Source organism: Ovis canadensis, chromosome 1 (assembly GCF_042477335.2).
Source record: "Ovis canadensis isolate MfBH-ARS-UI-01 breed Bighorn chromosome 1, ARS-UI_OviCan_v2, whole genome shotgun sequence".
Classification (NCBI taxonomy): Eukaryota; Metazoa; Chordata; class Mammalia; order Artiodactyla; family Bovidae; genus Ovis; species Ovis canadensis.
In genome coordinates this window covers 28,121,467-28,138,359 of record NC_091245.1, presented here as the reverse complement: position 1 = coordinate 28,138,359, position 16,893 = coordinate 28,121,467, and the positions used below count along the sequence as shown (strand labels likewise).

Genomic DNA, 16,893 nt, shown 5'->3' with positions numbered 1-16,893 from the left:
ATATGATGTCATTTGTATAAATACTTTACAACTAAATTCAACAAAAACTATTTCAACTTAATTGAAAAACCATATCATATTTTATACAAACTGGCATCCTCCACAGTTCCTTAATAAATATGTGTATATAACTAAAAATAAGCCTTAAAGTTTTTTAACATACCATATTTTTCCATGTGCTCTTTTCCAGCATACCCAAACATCTGAGGAGCAACTGGGTGGGCAGATAATCCATACTTATTGATCAGGACTTCAATATGTTTATCAAGTGGATTAGTCCTATTTGGAGTCTAAGAGAGGAGAAAAAAAAATTTTAATAAGTACTCAACATGATACGTATCTCTTTCAACTATTACAGTGTTTAAGACATTTGTTAATTAGAAGTGTGGAGTAAGCCAAAAATTGACAGTATGACTAAAATCAGTCACTCAATTAAAAATAAATAATTTTTAAGTAAAAAAAAAAAGAAACATATATAAAGAATCCCATTATGTGCAAATAACTGCTCAATGTTCTGGGGATAAAACAATAAACAAAACAGATAAATTCCCTGCTCATCTAGCATTCGTATTTGAAGGAAGAGGGAACAGAAAGTAATGAGGATGAAAATGATTAAAATATAAATAATAATGCTATAACAAACTCAAATAAAGGGATAAAGATTGAAGGTGGGAAGTGGTATGTTACAGAAAATAGTCTAAGGAGATAAAATTGATAAAGTGACATTTCAGCAGGGATGTGAAGGAGTACGAGTAAGTTATTTGGTTAAGTTGGGGAGAGGAGCATTCTAGGCAGACAGAACAGCAAGAATAAAGTCCCTAAGGCAGGAGCAGGTTTTGGCATCTGAGAAAAAGTGAATTACGATTAGAATAAAGTTGATACTCAGAGTGCAATTACATCTGTTTCCATGGCTCTAGAATAGAGAAACATAGTTCCCACTGCAAATATTTTACAAAGGGGAGGCTGTTTCTTGCCAGTTTACCTACTAGACCATGAACACCCAGAAGATATGAATTCTTCATATACTTCTGTATATGTACCCAGTGCCTAGCATTTGCCCTGCTATATAGTTAACATTCCATAAATAACTGTTGAATGAAATTAATGAACTTTTTTTGTGGTCCAAAAAGAGGTTCTAAAGCAAATGCTACAAGAAAATTAAGTAGACATATGAAAAGACATCTTTCCATATGTCTACTTACTAATTATTAATAATTACTAATTATACGTTACTAATTATTACTAATAATTAGTAATAATACCATTAATTATTAAAGAAATGCAAATCAAAACTATAATGAGGTACCACCTCACACTGGTCAGAATGGCCATCATTAAAAAGTCTACAAATAACAAACTCTGAAGAGGCTCTGAAGAAAAGGGTACCCTCATACCTATCCCCTGTTGGTGAAGATGTAAGTTGGTACAGCCACTATGAAAAACACTATGGAGGCATCTCAGAAAACTAAAGACAGAACTACCATATAATCCAGCAATTCCACTACTGGGAATATACCCAGACAAAACTATAATTCAAACAGACACATGCACTACTATGTTCATAGCAGCATTCTTCAAACTCGAGAAAACATAGAAACAACCTCATGTCCACCCAAAGATGAATGAATCCAGAAGATGTGGTACAAATATACAATGGGATACTACTCAGCCACAAAGACGTGTGAAATAATGCTATCTGCAGCAGCAACATGGACGTAACTACAGAATATCATACCAACTGAGGTAAATCAGAAAGAAAAGAAAAACACTATGATTCCACTTATATGTGGAGTAAAAAATATGGTGCAATGAGCCTACCTACAAAACAGAAACAGATTCAAAGGACTAGAGGCCAAACTTGTGGTTGCCAAAGGGGAGGAGGGAGGGAGAGGGGTGGACTGGGAGTCTGGGGTTGGTAAACATTATGTTTACAGCAAGATCCTAATGTATGGCAGAGAGAACTACATTCAGTATCCTGTGATCATAATGGAAGAGAACATAAAATAGAGTGTATATATGTGCATAATGGAGTCACTTTGCTGTGCAGCAGCGATCGGCAAAACATTATAATCAACTATGTGTGTGTGTTAGTTGCTCAGTCGTGTCCGACTCTTTGTGACCCCACGAACTATAGCCTGCCAGGCTCCTCTGTCCATGGAATTCTCCAGGCAAGAATACTGGACTGGGTTGCCATGCCCATCTCCAGGGGATCTTCCCAATTCTCCAATTTAAAAAAACTCAAAAAAAAAAAAAAGATTAAGAGGGACTTCTCTGGTGGTCTAGTCACTAAGACTCCACACTCCCAATGCAAGGGGGCCAACTCTCATCCTGCCAACTACAAACTGGCACTTCCAAAAGCATTTGTCAGCAACTGAATGACAAGAACAAAGGCATTTGCCATCTGTCTCTGTGGAGGCTGAGCCTGTGCTGCTGCATTTCCCTAGAGGGAGCTCAGGGTGGGGTGGGGCACTCTGTGCTCCAGAGAAGCTGGTAGAACAGATGTTTATACAGTTAGATCTTTTCAGATGACCCCAGTCTTTGCACCTCTTCACATCAAGAAAAGCACTGAGTCCCTTCAGGGTGACATCAGCTCCTTCCGACCAGCAAAAAACCTTTTATAAAGTAAGCGCTTGACTGCATTGAACTCCCACTTCACCGAAATCATATATTGACCTTGTCTGACTGCCTCTTTGGAGCAGTCTCTCAGAGCTATCTGAGGTACCCCTTCCTGGGCTGCAGTCCTGATTTTGCCCCAAATAAAACTTAACTCAAAACTCTCACATTGTGCATCTTTTTAGTCAACAACCCCTAGTCAGGGAACTAAACTCCACATGCCCTAACGAAAAGAGCCCACACACCATAAAGAAGATCAAAGATGTGAGGAGAAGGGGACGACAGAGGATGAAATGGCTGAATGGCATCACCGACTTGATGGACATGAGTTTGGGTAAACTCCGGGCATTAGTGATAGATAGGGAGGCCTGGCGTGCTGTGGTTCACGGGGTCGCAAAGAGTCGGACATGACTGAGCACTGAACTGAACTGCACTGATGCATACATATGGTCTTCTCAGGTTTCCCAGTGGTTAGGAATCCGCCTGCCAATGCAGAAGACCCAGGAGATGAGGGTTTGATCTTTGGTTCAGGAAGAATCCCTGGAGGAGAAAGTGGCAAGCCACTCCGGTATTCTTGCCTGGAAAATTCCATGGACAGAGGAGCCTGACAGGCAGGCTACATTTCATAGGGTCGCAAAAAGTTGGACACAACCGAGTGACTCAGCACACACGCATGCATACATAGGCAATCTCATTCTTCAGCTTTTGCGAGCTCTATTCATGGCAGTCAGATGGGCAAAGTTTTCTCATAGTATTATAACAATTCCAAAATAAAAATAGATGAGACTCACGCTTATTGCAAGGGCTCCCTTTTCCATCTTCTCAAACCCAAGAGCCAAGACACAATCCGCCAGACCTTGAAAGAAAATGTAATTATCTTGAAAAATTACATTTCTAGACTCAAACAAAATACCCTTAAATACTTCTATTTAAACAAGTATGTCAATGTACACAAAATGTAAAAACATAGTGCAGTCCTATAAAATTTGTAATAAGTGAAAAATTACAGAGAAAACTCCTATACACCTCTAGATACAAGGAAAAATCAATAAAGTATATACTTCCTCCTTTGATTTTGAGTGTTAATAAAACTTTTTATTAATGTGGAAATATGTTCCAATGAAGAACAAATACAAATAGCTAATTGTGAATTTTTAAACATTAAATAAAATTTAAAAAAATTTTAAAGAATCTTGATCAAAATCTCAACAGAACTATTTTTGGAAAGAGTGGGTATCTAAAAATGATGTTAATGTTCAAATGAACAGCAAAACAAGCAGGACTGCCAAAATTTTTCTTTAAAAAAAGAAAAAAACTAATAACAAGGTAGGGGGCACAAGGGCTACTAGTATTATCTAACAGTGAGACATTATACAGCTCCAACAATTAGAACACCAAGTGAAAGTGAAAGTGAAGTCACTCAGTCCCCACGGACTGTAGCCTACCAGCCTCATCCCTCCATGGGATTCTCCAGGCAAGAGTACTGGAGTGGGTTGCCATTTCCTTCTCCAGGGGATCTTCCGGACCCAGGGATCGAACCTGGGTCTCCCGCATTCCAGGAAGACACTTTAACCTCTGAGCCACCAGGGAAGCGTAGCAGAGCAATAATCAACAATGAGAAGAAAGAATAAAAGGCCTAATGAAGGAGCCTAGAACATTTGGAAATACAGAGAGAGAACTGAAAACATGTGGCCACAAAAAAAGTTGTACACAAATGTTTATAGCAGGATTATTCATAAAAGCCAAAAAGTAGAAATAGCACAGTATACATCAACTGATAAATGGGTAAACAAAATGTAGTATATTCACACAATGGATTACTATTTGGCCACAAAAAAGGATGCAGTACTGATACATGCTAAAATATGAATAACTGTGAAAATATTCCGGTAAATGCAAAAAGCCATAAAAGGTCATATATTATATGATTCCATTTATATAGTGTTCAGAATATGTAAATCCATAGAGACAGAAAGTAAATTAGTGGTTGCCAAGGGTTGTGGGGAGGGAGGAACGGGAAGTGACCGCTAATGGGTACAGCTTTCTTCTGTGGGTGATACAAATGTTCTAAGATTAAACAGTGCTGATAGTTGCATAAACCTGGGAACATACTAAAAACACTGAATTCTACACTTTTGTGCTTATATAATGTATATATCAAAATTTTTATTTTAAAAAATACATTAAAAAGCAATCCCTCTGAGGGTTGTATGGAGACATCATAAAAGAAGGGCAATAACCCCACATCTATTTAAGTACACTAGACAAATAGGCACTGCTCACCACCCTGAACCAGTTGCCGGGCCACAAACAAAGCAGTTGAGCCAGTAGAACAGTTATTGTTGACGTTGATTATAGGAATTCCAGTCAGTCCCAAACCGTGATAGATAGCCCTCTGCCCACTGGTAGAGTCACCTACATAGAAAAAATAAAATTATCTATGCAACATGAGAATTATGGAGCTGCAAAACAATATAACACTACATTATATTTTTCTAGTATTATGCCTTTGTCTAACATAAAACATGGACATCTTACTCAGAAACAGTTTCAGCATAAAGCACCACTTATTCTGCAAATACAAAAATTCTCAAAACATAGTATATATTTATGCACTTTATTTACATAACACAGAGGTAGGAAAGTAGAGAAATGACCAAGTAATAGCAAACAACTCAATCTGGGTAGGGTTACATGATAAAGGAAGCAATATTTCATGCATATTATCAGATATAAATCTCTGGATTATCAGGCAAATTTGGTCTTGGAGTACAAAATGAAGGAGGGCAAAGACTCTATTAATAGAGTTTTGCAAAGAGAATGCACTGGTCATAGCAAACACTGTCTTCCAAAAGCACGAGAAGACTCTACACATGGACATCACCAGATGGTCATTACCAAAATCAGACTGATTATATTCTTTGCCGCCAAAGATGGAGAGGCTCTATACAGTCAGCAAAAACCAGACCAGGAGCTGACTACGGCTCAGATCATGAACTCCTTATTGCCAAATTCAGACTTAAATTGAGGAAAGTAGGAAAAACCACTAGACCATTCAGGTATGACCTAAATCAAATCCCTTATGATTATACAGTGGAAGTGACAAATAGATTCAAGAGATTAGATCTGATAGACAGAGTGCCTGAAGAACTATGGACAGAGGTTCCTGACATTGTACAGGAGGCAGTGATCAAGACCATCCCCAAGAAAAAGAAATGCAAAAAGGCGAAATAGTTGCCTGAGGAGGACTTACAAACAGCTGTGAAAAGAAGAGAAGCAAAAGGCAAAGGAGAAAAGGAAAGATTAGACCTATTTAAACGCAGAGTTCCAAAGAACAGCAAGGAGAGATAAGAAAGCCTTTCTCAGTGAACAATGCAAAGAAATAGAGGAAAACAATAGAATGGGAAAGACTAGAGATCTCTTCAAGAAAATTAGAGATACCAAGGGAACATTTCATGCAAAGATGGGCTCGATAAAGGACAGAAATGGTATGGACCTAACAAACAGGTGATATTAAGAAGAGGTGGCAAGAATACACAGAAGAACTATACAAAAAAGATCTTCATGACCCAGAAAATCACGATGGTATGATTCCTCACATAGAGCCAGACATCCTGGAATGAGAAGGCAAGTAGGCCTTAGGAAGCATCACTACAAACAAAGCTAGTGGAGGTGATGGAATTCCAGTTGAGCTATTTCAAATCCTAAAAGACGATGCTGTGGAAGGGCTGCACTCAATTTGCCAGCAAACTTGGAAAACTCACAGTGTCCACAGGACTGGAAAAGGTCAGTTCATTCCAATCCCAAAGAAAGGCAATGCCAAAGAATGCTCAAACTGCCGCACAATTGCACTCATCTCACACACTAGAAAAGTAATGCTCAAAATTCTCCAAGCCAGGCTTCAACAGTATGCGAACCATAAACTTCCAGATGTTCAATCTGGAATTTTAAAAAGGCAGAGGAACCCGAGATCAAATTGCCAACATCCGCTGGATCATGGAAAAAGCAAGAGAGTTCCAGAAAAACATCTATTTCTGCTTTACTGATTATGCCATAGCCTTTGACTGTGTGGATCACAATAAACTGTGGAAAATTCTGAAAGGGATGGGAATACCAGACCACCTGACCTGCCTCCTGAGAAATCTGTATGCAGCTCAAGAAGCAACAATTAGAATTGGACATGGAACAACAGACTGGTTCCAAGTTGGGAAAGGAGTACATCAAGGATGTAAATTGTCACCCTGCTTATTTAACTTATATTCAGAGTACCTCATGAGAAACACTGTGCTGGATGAAGCACAAGCTGGAATCAAGACTGCCGGGAGAAATATCAATAACCTCAGATATGCAGATGACACCACCCTTATGGCAGAAAGTGAAGAGGGGCTAAAGAGTCTCTTGATGAAAGTGAAAGAGGAGAGTGAAAAAGCTGGCTTAAAATGCAACATTCAGAAAACTAAGATCATGGTATCTGGTCCCATCATTTCAAGGCAAATAGATGGGGAAGCAATGGAAACAGTGACAGACTTTATTTTCTTGGGCTCCAAAATCACTGCAGATGGTGACTGCAGCCATGAAATTAAAAGACGCTTGCTCCTTGGAAGAAATGTTATGGCCAACCTAGATAGCATATTAAAAAGCAGAGACATTACCTGGGCAGCAAAGGTCTATCTAGTCAAAGGTATGGTTTTTCTGGTAGTCATGCATGGATGTGAGAGCTGGACCATAAAGAAAGCTGAGCGCTGAAGAATTGATGCTTTTGAACTGTGTTGTTGGAGAAGACTCTTGAGACTGCAAGGAAATCCAACCAGTCCATCCTAAAGGAAATCAGTCCTGAATATTCACTGGAAGGACTGATGCTGAAGCTGCAAAGAACTGACTCACTGGAAAAGACCTTGATGCTGGCAAAGATTGAAGGTGGGAAGGGAAGGGGACGACAGAGGATAAGATGGTTGGATGGCATCACCGACTCAATGGATATGAGTTTGAGTAAAATCCGGGATTTGGTGATGGACAGGGAGGCCTGGCATGCTGCAGTCCATGGGGTCGCAAAGAGTCTGACACGACTGAGCCACTAAACTGAACTGAACTGAATAAATCTATTAAAACTAACTGATCAAAAGGCCATTTTTCTCTTCATATCAAAATTTCAAAAAGTTAAAAGATTCTGCATGCCAGGGTATTCCATAAAAATAATAATCCAAGTGGAATACACATTTGATTCTCTTTCCCAAGTAACACGGCCACCAAGGCAGACATGCTGGAGCAGCATGATGGAAACTCCTGAAGATACAGATGCTCTAGGAGTCTTCAAGGAAAACAGCAAGATTCAGGACCTCCTGTTCATACGCTGTGCATCTCTTTGAACTAGTAAATTTCCCTTTAAGAATTCTCTTGATACCTTGAAATCTCAAAAAAATAATCAGAGATACACATAAAGATCATTTACAGGAATGCTTACTATATTCTTTTATAAGTAAATAATTTAAAATGCCAACAAATACGATATCATTTCTACTGTTAAATAAACTGTAGTAAACCCTCAAGACTAGCATATCATGAAATAATTTAAAACGTGTAAAAAGCCTAAGAATATTCTAAATGGCTATTAAAAGAGGGTCAATTAAACAAATCATGATATATCTATTCAATGGAACACTATGGTATCATTAAAAGAGACCAAGGAAACTCTTTAAGAAATAACTGGAATAGTCACGAAGAACTACTAAGTTTAAAAAAAAAAAGTGAAATATAAAATAGTATGTATTTATGCTACCATGTGTCCAACAAAAGAAAGGGAGGGGTATTTATATACTCACATATATTTACTTTTACATGCATAAATCACCTATGAAAAGGTAGACTAAAAATTAATGTACACAGCACTACTATACACAAAATCGATAAGTAACAAGTATTTACTGTGTAACACAGGGAATGATATTCAACATCTATAATAACCTATAAAGTAAAATAATCTGAAAAAATATATATGTAACTGAATCACTTTCCTGTACATGTCAAACTAACACAATATTTTAAATCAAATACACTTCAATTAAAAAAAAACTAAAAAGAAATGAGTGAAATAGTCAGCAAAGGGAACCACAGACAAGGAGATAAGATTCAGGGTGAAACTTTCCACTATATAACCATCCACCTTTTTCTTGTATTTTTATGTCATGTAAATATTTAATCTATTCCAGAAAAAAAACTGAAAAGCATTAGTGATACTGTGAAAGAAAACTGAACCACATGAGAAATACTGGATACAAAAAAATGAGAAAAACAGGTGACCAAAATGTATGTAACTAGGACCTAAATTTAAAAGGCAATTATGTGTGTATACATAATTCATTCATAATGCATTCACATACATTCGTCAAACTGAAGGATTTACACCAAAAAATTAATGGTAATAACATATGAATAATGAGATTACAGGTAACTTATTTTTGCTTGTGCTTTTACATGCAACATTTTTCTAATCAGAAAAAAATATGGAAAACATTTTATTAGACACAAAAATCAATAAAGGCAAATTTCAAAACAACAAAAAACAAAAATTTCTCATCTAAAAAATAATTACTTTTTCAAGGTAGTCATTTTTACATGAGTAATTTTTTTCTTTTTTAAAGATAAGTATTTTAAATGTGTCCCCTTTATCGGCAACACAATAATGGTAAAATATATATGTGTAGTAAACTAGGCTGACACATAAGGAAATTCTAAAAACAATGAAAATAAGACCCTGAATTCTGAGTTTTGAGGGTTAAAATTCACAAATTCTTCTGTATTGTTTATGTAGTTGATGACAGACTTAGGTGAACAACTTTTAGAATATATGGTCTCCACGTACCATAAACATAGCCAACACATGCCTGCTCCACTGCAGAATAAGGGATCTGTGCATCCGCTAAAGCCTTCTGGCCTATAAAAACAAAACAGTTTCATCACATAGCACTTTAAGTGAGTGAAAATAAGTTTAGAGTCTTACCGGAGTAAATCTAACTCTAGTGTGTTGTTGCTGTTTAGTCGCTCTGTACCTCTAATTTAGTTGCTGTTTGTGTCCAGTGCTCTGTGACCCCAAGTACTATAGCCCGCCAGGATCCTCCCAACACCTGTCTATGCGATTTTCCAGGCAATAATCTGGAGTGGGTTGTCATTTCCTCCTCCAGGGGATCTTCCCAACCCAGGGATCGATTCAAATGAACTCAGCCTCAGATCAAATCATCTAAGCCTTTCTATAAGTTATCTTACCTTTCAAAAGTTATCATTTGGAGGGAGCTTCAAGAGGGAGGGGATATATGTATACCTATGGCTGATTCATGTTGAGATTTGACAGAAAACAGCAAAATTCTGTAAAGCAATCATCCTTCAAAAAAATTAATTTTTAAAAAAGTATCATTTCTTCCTCTAAGCTATTGTAACACTTTTCCACACCACCTTTTTGATATTTAACATTTCCTATTCTAACTGTACACCTAACTATAAATATATTAAACCCCAAGAGTCTTAGAGCTCCTTAATGGCAAGGTGTCTTATTCATTTCTGTCACTCTATCACTCCTCTAGAGGGCAAAATAAGATAGAATGTCAGTGCTGAGGAGAGGAACTGGGCGAGCACTCATATGGTCATCTTACAAAGCCAGGATCAAAAGATGACCCTGTCTATGGAACAAGAAAAGAAGCTTCAAGGAAGCTATCCAAAGGTGTAGAAACGACCACTGGAGGAATTGAGAAAAATTGTGAAAACAAGAAGAGGAGAGCGGAAGCTAGAGAAAAGGTTGACCTAAATCCTCATCTACCATAGTGAGAAACAAACAGATATCTAAAACTGATAAATCAAAAAGGAGAACAATTGTGGTGGAAAGAGTATTTAGAGACAGGGAGATAACCAACAGAAGAACTAAAGCCGAGACAGTTAAAAGAAGTTGCCCCAGAAGAGGTCTGGGAAGTATAAACCATCTGTGTGTGTGTGTGTGTGTGTGTGTGTGTGTGTGTGTGTGTGTCTGTGTCTCTGTGTCTATGTGTGTGTGTGTGTGTGTTCTAACCAAATGAATGCATCACTTTAAAGATTTTTTAACTTAAGAAGATATATGTATGATTGACCATGGGATCGGTTTAGTCAGATAAGCTTTCTTTTCCTGCTTAATGGGGAGCCAAAAAAAAAAAGAGCATTCTCATATGCTCCCAGTAAAACTAATAATGGTCTGAAAAATAATCTGACAAGACTGATAAAACTATTTATATTCATTGCTCCAGTGAGTCTACTTCTAGGCTTTGTCCTCAAAAATAACCAGTGATGAGAACAAATATTTGTGTTCAGCGAGGTATTCACTATAATTCTTCTAAAATATCAAAAAGCTGTAAAGCAAATATACAACAAAAATGATAGCATACTGTTATACAGAGTGAAGTAAGTCAGAAACACAAATATCATGTCTAAATGTGTATATATGGAATTTAGAAAAATGATACTGATGAACCTATTTGCAGGACAGGAATAGAGACTCAAACATAGAGAGCAGACTTATGGACACAGCGGGGGAAGGAGAGGGCCAGACGAACTGAGAGTGGTCTTGAAATATGCACGTGACTGTGTGTGAAACAGACAGCTAGCGGGGAGCTGCTGCACAGCACAGGGAGCTCAGCCTAGTATCCTGCGACAACCCAGCCAGGTGGGTCAGAATGGAGGGAGAAGGGAGGTTCAAGAGGCAGGGGGTATGTGTATGCTGGCACCCCACTCCAGTACTGGAAAATTTCATGGACAGAGCCGCCTTGCAGGCTACAGTCCATGGGGTCGCAAAGAGTCGGACACGACTGAGTGACTTCCCTCACTCATGGCTGTTTCATGCTGATGTATGACACAAACCAACAACATTGTAAAGCAATTATCCTTCAATCAAAAATAAACAATTAAAAAAAATTTTTAATTATGGCATAAATATACAAAGAAATGTGTAAATTTAATTTTTTTCAATTTTGACAAGAGAAAAGCTTATAATAATACGTTTTAGAAATCATGATACATATTTAGAATATGATCCCAGAGAGCCATAGAAAAAATAAATATTAAAACAGAACAATATTAACAGTAGCTAGGCCTGGGTTCAGAGAAGGCAATGGCACCCCACTACAGTACTCTTGCCTGGAAAATCCCATGGACGGAGGAGCCTGGTAGGCTGCAGTCCACGGGGTTGCTTAAGGATCAGACACAACTGAGTGACTTCACTTTCACTTTTCACTTTCATGCATTGGAGAAGGAAATGGCAACTCACTCCAGTGTGCTTGCCTGGAGAATCCCAGGGACAGGGGAGCCTGGTGGGCGGGCTGCCATCTTTGGGGTCGCACAGAGTTGGACACGACTGAAGTGACTTAGCAGCAGCAGGCCTGGGTTACAAACTTTGTTTATATTATTATATATCTATGTTCCAATAAATAACATGCATTGCTCTTATAATTAGTAGGAGAGAATGAGTTATGGTGAAAAGGTATAAGTTTGAGCCTGTGCTCTGATACTCCTCTAAGCGGCCAAAGCATCTTGCACCTCCCATGGTCTATTCACCATGTATGTGAACTTGCCTTATTTTCTGTACTGGAGGGCAAAGGCTGAGATCTGTACACCAGACTTTGACTGAATCTTCCCAACTGACCGGGATGCACTCCTTAATCTTTGTTGAACATTTTCTCCTAACACCAGGTTCTCTTCATATATTTTCAGATTTAAATCATTATTAAGCAAAAATGTTAAAGGGATTAGAACAAAGGAAGCACAGAAGTAACTATTAATATAGGGAACAGTTTCAAAGAGTTACATGGTGTTGCTTTACCACTTTGCATTTAGCTGCAGAGGAATTCCTAACCTTTCTCTGAGGGAAAGAAGATGGGCAGGACTGTGTAAAGAGTAAAAAGTCTCTAAATAATGTGACAGGACACAATTCTGCTGGTTGCGCTTCCCTCCACTCTATGCATTTAGGAAATAATGAGGGTGGAGAAGGCAGCAGAACCTCCTCCTAAACCAATTTGGAGAATTAGAGGGTAAGACTTCTGTTAAACCAATTCTCTTGCCTCAGCACCACAGCTGACAAGTAAGTTCAGAGGGCTGAGTACAAAATCATTTATAATATCTCAGGGACTTCCCTGCCAGGTCATGCTCAGATACACGTTCAACTAAACATGACTGATGTAGGCTTAAGGTGAACATACTCACCTAGAAATATATCAGATATGTGAACAGAGTTACCCTTTTGCACTTCTCACCTCCCTCTCACTTCTCACAATTGGAACCAAGGGGTTTTTATAAAAACAAAGCTAAGTTCTAAAAGTGCATTCTATATAAACAATCCTTCTTTAAATTGAGTTTATTTTCCTAATAATGTCTGCAAAACAAGAAAATTGTAATCAGTAAACAGAGGCAATCAAGCTGAATTTCTTGTTATTAGATAATTCCAGAGGTAAATTCAAACTTAATAACTTCATCTCAACATTACCATCTTATAATCAAAATATTCTATCTATATGTTATTATAGTAACCACTTTTAACTAACAAAGGAACAGAACAAAAAATACATAGAAAAACTGATTAAAGCATTTCCTATTTCAAAGAAAAGTAGAAGCTGTTTGGAGACAATAGTAAAAAGGAGAAGATTTAACAACCAAATGATAAACACTGAATGAATATTGTACACCTAGAGAATCAACATCAGCAAATCAAATCTCATGAACCTTCCTTTTGGGGGACAGAGATGCCCTGATTTCCTGTATAGCAAACACAGAGCTGCAAAATGGAGTTGAAATGAAATCTAATTTATGAACACTGAGTGCACAAGTACTTGGAAAGACAAGGAGTGTTTAATGAAAAATGACAATAATTTTTTCTGGGTTGCCTGGCAATAATCTGACAGGGAAAGGAGGAAGGGGAAGGCTTCACAGGAGAAAGACTGTACCTAAAGAACTTCATGGAACCACGAAGTTTCCAAGGCCTCCATGTGTGGAAAGCCTTTGTTGTTCAGTCACTAAGTCACATCTGACTCTGTGACCCCATGGATTGCATTATTCCAGATTCGCTGTCCCTCATTATCTCCCGGAGTTTGCTCAAATTCGTGTCCCTTGAGTCGGTGATGCTATCTACCATCTCATCCTCTGCCACCCTCTTCTCTGTTTGCCTTCAATCTTTCCCAGCATCAGGGTCTTTTCCAATCAGTCAGCTCTTCGCATCAGGTGGCCAAAGAATTGGAGCTTCAGCATCAGCATCAGTCCTTCCAATGAATATTCAGGACTTATTTCCTTTAGAATGGACTGGTTGGATCTCCTTGCAGTCCAAGGGACTCTCAAGAGTCTTCTCCAACACCACAATTTGAAAGCATCAATTCTTCAACGCTGAGCCTTCTTTATGGTCTCACACTCACATCCGTACGTGACTACTGGAAAAACCATAGCTTTGTCTATACAGGCCTTTGTCGGCAAAGCAATATCTCTGCTTTTTAATATGCTCTCTACGTTTGTCATCATTTTCCTTCCAAGGAGCAAGCGTCTTTTAATTTCATGGCTGCAGTGACCATCCGCAGTGATTTTTGGAGCCCAAGAAAATAAAATCTGTCACTGCTTTTACTTTTTCCCCTTCTATTTGCCATGAAGTGATGGGATCGGATTCCTTGATCTTAGTTTTTGAATGCTGAGTTTTAAGCCAGCTTTTTCACTCACCTCTTTCACCCTCATCAAGAGGCTCTTTAGTTCCTCTTCATTTTCTGCCAGTAGAGTGATATCATCTCTACATATATGAGATTGTTGATATTTCTCCTGGCAATGTTGATTTCAGCTTATGACTCATTTAGCCTGGCATTTCCCATGATATACTCTGCATATAAGTTAAATAAAATGAAGTGAAGTCACTCAGTCGTGTCCGACTCTTTGCGACCCCGTGGACTGTAGCCTACCAGGCTCCTCCATCCATGGGATTCTCCAGGCAAGAATACTGGAATGGGTTGCCATTTCTTTCTCCAGGGGATCTTCCTGACCCAGGGATTGAACCCAGGTCTCCCGCATTGGAGGCAGACACTTTAACAGGATGACAATAAATAGCTTTGTCACGCTCCTTTCCCAATTTGAACCAATCCGTTGTTCCATGTAAGGTGCTAACTGTTGCTTCTTGACCTGCATACAGGTTTCTCAGGAGACAAGTAAGGTAGTCTGATTATTCCCAAATCTTGAAGAATTTTCCACAGTTTGTTGTGATTCACACAGTCAAAGGCTTTCATGTAGTCAATGATGCAGAAGTGGATGTTTTCCTGGAATTCCTTTGCTTTCTCTAGGATCCACTGAATGTTGGCAATTTGATCTCTGGAAGCCAGAATTTCCCCTAAACAACTGATACCTAAGCTTAGACTGCTTGGCCCTGAAAAAGCTTCCTGTGAAGGTTGCAAGGCTGCTCCACAATCAAGACAGACCACACAGTACATTACAATGTCCAAAGATCTAAATGTTCTATTTTACCTGCTTCCTTTGCCAAGTCAGGGTAGTCTCTCGTCTCGACGCCAGGCTTTGTGAACTAGAAATATAGAAGACAACAAAAGGAAACACTGTGGTGATGGTCTCTCGCAAGAGAGAACCACAGAAATACATTCCTCTAGTCATCTAAACAAAATGAGTATCTATCAGTGTTGCTGGACTCTGATAATAAATAATATACAGCTTGTACCCGCAGGGAACTTATGTAATGGAAGGCAGGCAATTACACAACAGTGTACTAAGTACAGAATGATCTGGGAGAGACAACTAACTACCCAGCCTCAGGGGACCAGAATGGCTTCCCAGAGGAACTGATATTTATTTAAATAAGGTATTTAAGGATGAGTAGGAGAATCTCAGGGACAGGGGAGCCCGGTGGGCTGCTGTCTATGGGGTCGCACAGAGTCTGACACGACTGAAGCGACTTAGCAGCAGCAGCAGCAGGAAGAGCTAGGTAAATGAAAAAAAAGCAAAGTCTACAGCTAAGAAATGCAAAAAATAAATAAAAACCTACCCTAAAGCCTATAATAAAAATAGCAATCTGTTGCCCTCCACTCACTAGTCTTACTTGCTCCCAAAACATCCATTTTCAATCCTTTCAGATATTTATTTTATAAAATGCCACATTTCTAAATATTCTACTATTATTTCTTGACATCAATTTAGGAAATTATATCCTAGTCTTCAATAAGGGACAATGAGAATTAGGTCTCTTAGACCACCTCACTTATATATTTACAGTTCTCCATCCTCCTTATACAGTGGAAACACAAGTTTTAAATTAAATCACTACATAGTGCTCACCTTATTAAGCCAATGTTGCTTATTATTGAGCCAGGTTGTATATTATGATTATATGTGCTTCACTGAGCAATTTGTTTTGTTTTTCCTGGAGTTAACTGCCTCATTTTTAAAAGTTTAAGCAAACACTCTTGTAATCATTGACAAAGATTCTCTCCACCAAATTCTCTTCAAGCTTCTCTGATTCCGCTTCTCTACTCACATGTACTGCACGTTGGACTTCTGCAATAGCATACTATTGATTAAAATCTGCCCTAACACTTTACCTAGTGTCTACCTTTATCTTTGACAACCACCACGCAAACTGAAAAACAGAACTTCCCTGCCACTCCACACACTCTTCTAAACAGGCTGTCCCTTACCCCAACCCCGCCTCACCCCCAAAGTAATTATTATCCTGATCCTTATAATAATTGCTTCCTTGTACTATTTCGTAGTTCTATCACCCAAGTGTCTTGGACACTATATTTCAGCCTTGCCTTTTAAAAAAAAATTAGGGGTCTTTTAAATTCTCTTTTAATTTACAGGTTCCCCTCCACTACATGTTTTTCCTCTCAACATATCTCTTAAAGAACCCAGACGGCTGGGACAGTAGTTTCCCACACTCTGGACTTTGTAGGTCGCATACTCATACAGTTCAACCTGTTCCTCTGTTCTCTGTCCCAAAATTGGTAGCCGGATCCAGAATCTTGCAGACTCACTCTATCTCTTTGGCAAAACTATCAGTAGTGGTCTATTTTTTCTTCTGGAAGCATATGATTTTTTCTCTTTGTGTTGTTAGCAGCTCTTAGTACTCAATGATTAGAACCAGTAATTCTCAAAACTTCAGTCTCAAGACGGCTTTACATTCCTAAAAATCACTGAAGATGCCAGAACTTTGATCATGTGGGTAATAGTTATCAATATTTATCCTATTAGCACATATAACAGGACATTTAAAATAACAATTCACTCAAAAAAAAAAACATT

General features: G+C 38.4%; 1 protein-coding gene across 2 annotated transcripts in view; it reads right to left on the bottom strand.

Moving 5' to 3' along the window:
* The window catches only part of SCP2 (sterol carrier protein 2), a 981,293-nt gene that overhangs the window by 75,858 nt on the left and 888,542 nt on the right, over window positions 1-16,893 (bottom strand). The window contains exons 2-6 of one of the 2 annotated variants that reach the window (XM_069591905.1): window positions 15,109-15,163; window positions 9,473-9,544; window positions 4,897-5,028; window positions 3,405-3,469; window positions 164-290 (exon numbers count right to left, since the gene is read on the bottom strand). The exons of the other annotated variant lie outside the window; for it this stretch is intronic. Coding sequence (XP_069448006.1) covers window positions 164-290; window positions 3,405-3,469; window positions 4,897-5,028; window positions 9,473-9,544; window positions 15,109-15,163 — 451 coding nt within the window. The remainder of the gene's footprint in view (window positions 1-163; window positions 291-3,404; window positions 3,470-4,896; window positions 5,029-9,472; window positions 9,545-15,108; window positions 15,164-16,893) is intronic. 2 annotated transcript variants of the gene reach the window in all.